This window comes from Myotis davidii, unplaced genomic scaffold (assembly GCF_000327345.1).
Source record: "Myotis davidii unplaced genomic scaffold, ASM32734v1 scaffold32, whole genome shotgun sequence".
NCBI lineage: Eukaryota > Metazoa > Chordata > Mammalia > Chiroptera > Vespertilionidae > Myotis > Myotis davidii.
Window position 1 is genome coordinate 9,620,930 of NW_006286587.1, and position 6,000 is coordinate 9,626,929.

The window sequence follows — 6,000 nt, forward strand, 5'->3', positions numbered from 1 at the left end:
TTGGTTTTCTTATTCCAAACTCAACAAATACACAGGACTTTATAGTGTGGAAAAATACCATGAGCAGACAAAGGCTTTTTATAATGAGTTCAAAGCATTGTACACATGTTGAGTAATCATTCCCCATAAATCCCCTTCTACAGTAGACAAAGAATTGCACAAAATTAATTGTTCTTCCCTTCCCTTTTCCCCCATAGGACCACAAGTAGTTTATCCACAATAAAGCGCAGATTAGGGAACAACACTTGAGGCTTTGCAAAGATGTCCTCCATGAATCAGATCACTCTGCTTCAAGCATTCACTAACCACCATGTCCAAAGCAACTGTGGCATCGACTCTTCTTTAAACATGAGAAACAAAGTGAAAGAGCAGCCAAGTAGTGCTCTACATGTAACACAAGATCCAAATACTGAGCTTAACCACACCCTTGCAACTACTTTAAGAGATTCCATGATGGTGTCCAATTCATTTGTTCAGTTAACAAATACTTATTAAGCCTATAAGCAATGTGCCAAATTGGTTTATACTCAGAAAGCTTCCTAGATCAAACAGACTGTTAAATCTCATTCTCAGTATAGCCCTAGAGGTTGATGATAGGAGACAAGGGGAGGGGGAAGGGCGAAGATGTACAAGTGAACTGGAAATAAACCAGTTGCACATACATTAGACCCTCCTTATAAACAGATTTCTTGAATGGTATCATATGTGGTAACCTGAAATACTGGTTAGTCTATAAAATAGCTGAAATGTTCAATCAGAGGAGCAATTTAGAGGGCCAACTATTCCTTGAATGGAAGAAACACAAAATGTAACTCTAAAATCATTTTCCCACCTAAAAAGAAAGCAGTAATAATAGTCAGGTAGAGCTTGCTCCTAAAAAGAATGACACAAAGAAAAGGGAAATCAACACGCATTTATTAAACGTCTACTATATGCCCAGCCTGTCCAAAGTAGTAAAACACAAGATTACCAATGGTAAAGATCAGAAAGAGCCCTATTACTATGAGAATTTTGTTTAGAAAGAATCGTAAAAAGTTTTTGATTGATGATTTATACTACAAAAGTGTTAAAGAACAATATTTTTTTTCTAAAGAAAAAAGGTCTCTACAGTTTAAGATTTGTGAGCTAGAAAGTGCCATGTTTTAACTTGTACAGCTAGTTTAAAGACCCAGCGACTCACCTGCCCAACTCTCCCTGGATGTTTCAAGGCCAAGCCTCCACTGGAGACAGCAGCAGCAACGTTCCCTTCGTGGTCCACAACCACAGCGCCCACTGTGTCCAAAGTGCCTGAGTCGTTCTCCTGCAGAACAAATGAGCATTCACTAAGCATGGTGTGTCACAATGTGATATGACTACATAATAATTTCTAGTAAAATCATGACATAAAATCTGAGCTAATCCTTAAGTGAAACATTCAGCAATCTCCTAAAGTGTTCTATAATCAAGTTGCCATTTAAATCCTGTTCAAGATAAAATGTATTATCCACTGAAAAATCCTGAACAAAAGCTTTTTTTCTTATAAGAAGCCTAATATGCCTTTCTAAGGGAGGGAAAAGTTTTTAATATGATTTATAATATAACACAGTGCCTTCCTAGTCTCAAGATTTAAGTTCATAATTGAGATTTTGCAGAGGAAAAGATCTGTGGCATAAGTGAAATGCCATTATTAGTGTTTTGAAATTATATACAAATTTCTAAAAGTAAGTAATAGAGTTAGCACAAAAAATGTGAAGAATGGTATTTATAATTTCAAAGTATACTACACTATGCTATAATTTTCTTTTATAGTTCCTTGCCTTCGAGAAACTTTATGGCAAGCCCCCATCTCTGCTCTAGCAATATGCTTGCCAATTACATGTCAGAAAAGTGTATGTTGTTGAGAAGCATCTTTGTGTTTCTGCGTCTTTTCCCAGGTCCCACATGCTTAACGCATTTCACATGTAGTGACTACAAACAGCTGACTTCCTATCTTGAAGATTTCTGGGTCACCTGTGCAAGATAGAAAAACTTTGTATTACAGGATAAAAATCAGAAAGAAGGGAAGCAGGTAAAAGGTGTCGTGAAAAAATATATCTTTTTTCTAAAAGAATAGTCCTGGTGGTGTTCTTAATCCTAGGACACTAGTTTCCAATTGTGCCCTAGAACTCAAGACCCCTATCCTCATCCCCACCCTCAAGGATACATGAAAGAGCTAGACATAGGCAGGTTCAACAAGAACAGCCCCTCCTCCCGTGTGGTTTATGCTCACACTCCTGAGCAAGACTTCATTTGTACGGAGGGATCCCTCGCTAAGAAGTTTTAAAATAAAACCCCCAGAAAAGTCAATGAGCTCCTACAGCCACCTCAGAAGTTGAGCAAAATTGAAGGGAGTTTTGAAATAACTGAAGCAGAATGCAAGCAAAAGACTTTTCCTTAAAGCAAACTGAAAAATTTAGAGACAGAGTATGCCACAACAAATACTACATTAAGTCTGTTAGGAGAAGGTACATCTAGGCATTTGCATTTCTTTGGTTCTGGTTCTGAATTCTAATTCCCCTTAAATATACTGATATAACAGTACATACCTTGATGGAAAAGGCATAACTGACTAAAATGAGTGCTGTATTCCTATTCTCCCTTCACAGAGGGGAGAAGCCTTACTAATGGGTCCACAAGGCCATTCCCAACATACCATGGTTCTGCCGGTGACAGGTTGCCTGACTTTCAAGGACAGTTCCCTGTCCTGACTGTAAACTCTCCGAGGAAAGGTTTGATCCACTCTGTTTCACTTTGCACATGGCAGACATTCAGGACATACTTATTCATTAATTAGGATGGAATAAAGTATGTCTGCATTCCTGACGTCACAAAAAAAGCCTAGTGAGTGATAGTATATGCTATGCCTGGGCCACAGTCTTCCATCTCCTTTTCTCAAAACTCAATTTCATTCAAATTCAGAGGATGCCACTTCTTAGGGGAAGACTTAACAATAGCCAGGTTTGCTCACTTGGTACGGATGAAATCAAGTTTATCTTTTTTGGTCAATAAGATGAAAGTATCAAAGTAAATGAGTAATCCTGAAGAGAAATGTACTTCTAATTTACGTTTCTTTATTCTCAGAAATAATTCCTAAATCTTTATATCCCTGCAACCTCAGATACACAAATGTTGGTTTCTTGTCCAGATGCCAAGTCTTATGTCGTCTACAGGAGGACGTTTCAAACATTAATGTGCCCAGATGGATACAAACCATCTGGAAAATACGTTTTCTAAAAAAAGAATAATTGCAAATGTATAAGTGTAATAGTTTAAATGCAGATTCTGATGGAGGAATCTGGGAATGGTCAAGACTGTATATCTAACCACCTCCCAGTAATGCTGATGTTGCTGGTCCATGAACTCTACTCTGAGAAGCAGGTATGATGGCATCCCACTGGATCATCACCCAAATGCCTGCTCTACTAATTGTGAGGCAAATAATTTTATAGGCACAAAGCTGCTGAACAGGAAACTTAAACCACCTAAGACTAACATATGTCAGCATAGAAGATTTAAACTCCACCTTGTTCAACTCTCAACTAGCAGCATATCACCATGATCATACCACCATGAACATATTACAAAGTATTTTAAATTAATGACCTTATACATGTGTTTTTTAGAAATGGACAACTTTCATACAAATAGACACTATAAAATAATTCTGCTCAATGACAAAAAATGTTAAGAAACAGTGTTCTTTTTTATTGTTTTTTTCCTATTGTACTTGTTTTCTCTTTTACTTGTTTCTGTTCTAATTTATTTTATTTTATTTTATTTTATAGTTGACAGTATCCTTTATTAGTTCATTTTTTATTAATTGAGACTGCTGACCCTAACCAAGCATTCTATAAAACAAAAAAATGTTACTGCAGGGACACATAACATCTACATAGTGATATATACTATCTGTAAAACAATTCTCTTTGCATTTCAATCAGGATAGCGTGAACTATGAGAACATGTATGCCTAACCAAACTACTGTTGAAAGATTCAAAAGGATTATACATAGATAGATTTACTATAACTTGGTTTTTAAAAATGAAAGACCGAGCAAAAAATAGGGAATACTGTTCCAAATTAAGCTAAATATTCCTAAGGGCTTGCAACACCTGCAAAAATCAGGGTTACTCCATAAATATTCAAATATTAGTTCACAGATTTCACATTCTGAAAAGCAAATTTAAAGATGATGAAGTAATATTTAAGCATTTTTATGAAGTGCAGATACAGTGAGTGAAAGACAAACATTGGTATTTTGGCCCTAATAATTTCACACTTGTTTGTACAGAAATGAAATCTTAGAAAGTTTAAAAAACACACAATGACTGTTACTATATAAAACTACTCTTACACTCCATAAATACTTAAAAGTACATGCACCACACAGATATACACGTACCTATTGTCCTTGACTAAAACACACTATTTGCATTACTCTCTTGACAAAATTGTGACTAAAAACAACTATAAAAACTATAGTTCCCTTAGAATAAATACACGTATATAAAATTAGAACAGAGAGTGCATCTGTCAAGGAAAAACATTGAAATAAGGCTTTCTTGAAGTAACCAATAAACTAGTAATCACTGTTGGACTTACTGTCAAAAGATTTATTTTTCTCTGCTCCAAATTGGAGATGACTATTACACAGTTATGGTAAGAATTAAATTAAATAACACATGTAAACTACTTTGGGGAGGGGGGGATCCCTTAAAACAAAGTTTAGATACTTTCCACCAGAAAACTAAGCCTCTAACCTTCACTCTAATTCTGAAATTAGCCAAAAGACACCAACTACCTATTACCTCATTAACTTGTTTTTTTTCTTCTATAAAGAATTATTCAATATCAAATAGCTAAAATCAAGGATAATCTCAGCCCCGCTGGTGTGGCTCAGTGGTTGAACAGTGACCTATGTATCAGGAGGTCACTGTTCAATTCCCAGTCAGGGCGCATGCCCCAGTTGTAGGCTTGATCCCCAGTATGGGGCGTGCAGGAGGCAGCAGATCAATGATTCTCATTATTGATGTTTCTATCTCTTCCTCCCTCTCCCTTCTTCTCTTAAATAAAAATATGTTTTCTAAAAAAAGAATAATTGCAAATGTATAAGTGCATCCTAAAACTGGGGTAAGGTGGAATGATCTTAATACAATAATCATGAAACACCTTTTTTGAAAATATACCCAAACATTCTAATACACACTTGTTAGGTTTGTGGGCAATATTAAGTTGGTGTGAGCATCCACCTAAAAAAAGCAGATGACTAATGCTCTCCATGACAGCACAGTAATGCCAGTGTTAAGCTTTACCATCTTTGAGTATCCTAAACATGGAATACTAGCTCTGGCTACAGGAGACCCAGATTTGGCTCCTTGTCTACCTCCCACAAACCGGCTCCCTTCAGTGGGGCCATTGTGGGCTCAGAATATATTAGATGTGTACAAATAAAGTATAATGTAGCAAGAAGTATCTACTTTCATCTATCTGGCTTAGGTAAAACTAAGGAAAAACTGGATATAAGAACACCCAATAACCTTTCCATTTTCTCTTTAGAAAATCATTCTTCTATGGCTAAGGTTTCTGTCAGTGGCAGCCAGCCTGGGCCAGCATGGCGGCATTCTTGAATAACTCTCCAGGAATTTCAGCTAAGCACACAAGGTGGAAAGAGAAAAGCACACTGAAACTCAGAGGAGATACGGAAGAAAAGTGCAGAGGTATGGAGGCACACATGGAAAGGGCTGGCAACTGAGGAAGCGTTTGTCTTTTTAAATTGGGAGGGAGTCACAAGCTCCCAACTGCTCTGAACTCTCCAGGGAAGTCTCTGGGGACCAAGCTCATACGGGGAGAAACTGGACTGACAGCAGGCAGAACTCGGTGGCAGCTTTCTCTCCAGAGGTGCTTGCAGCGATTACCATGGGACACTGAGACCTGAGGGGCTGTTTAGGGCAGGGCTGAGGATCAGCCATAGCTGTTTGGTC

The 6,000-nt window shown here is 37.3% G+C and overlaps 1 protein-coding gene across 6 annotated transcripts in view; it reads right to left on the reverse strand.

Annotated features, from left to right (window-relative positions):
• Positions 1-6,000, reverse strand: part of TASP1 (taspase 1) — a 244,452-nt gene that overhangs the window by 121,406 nt on the left and 117,046 nt on the right. For all 6 annotated transcript variants that reach the window (XR_001512903.1, XR_001512902.1, XM_015560282.1 and 3 more), the window contains exon 9: positions 1,181-1,300. Coding sequence is in view for 4 of the 6 variants with exons in the window: in XM_015560282.1 (XP_015415768.1) it covers positions 1,181-1,300 (120 nt within the window). In the remaining 2 variants the exon portion in view is untranslated. The remainder of the gene's footprint in view (positions 1-1,180; positions 1,301-6,000) is intronic.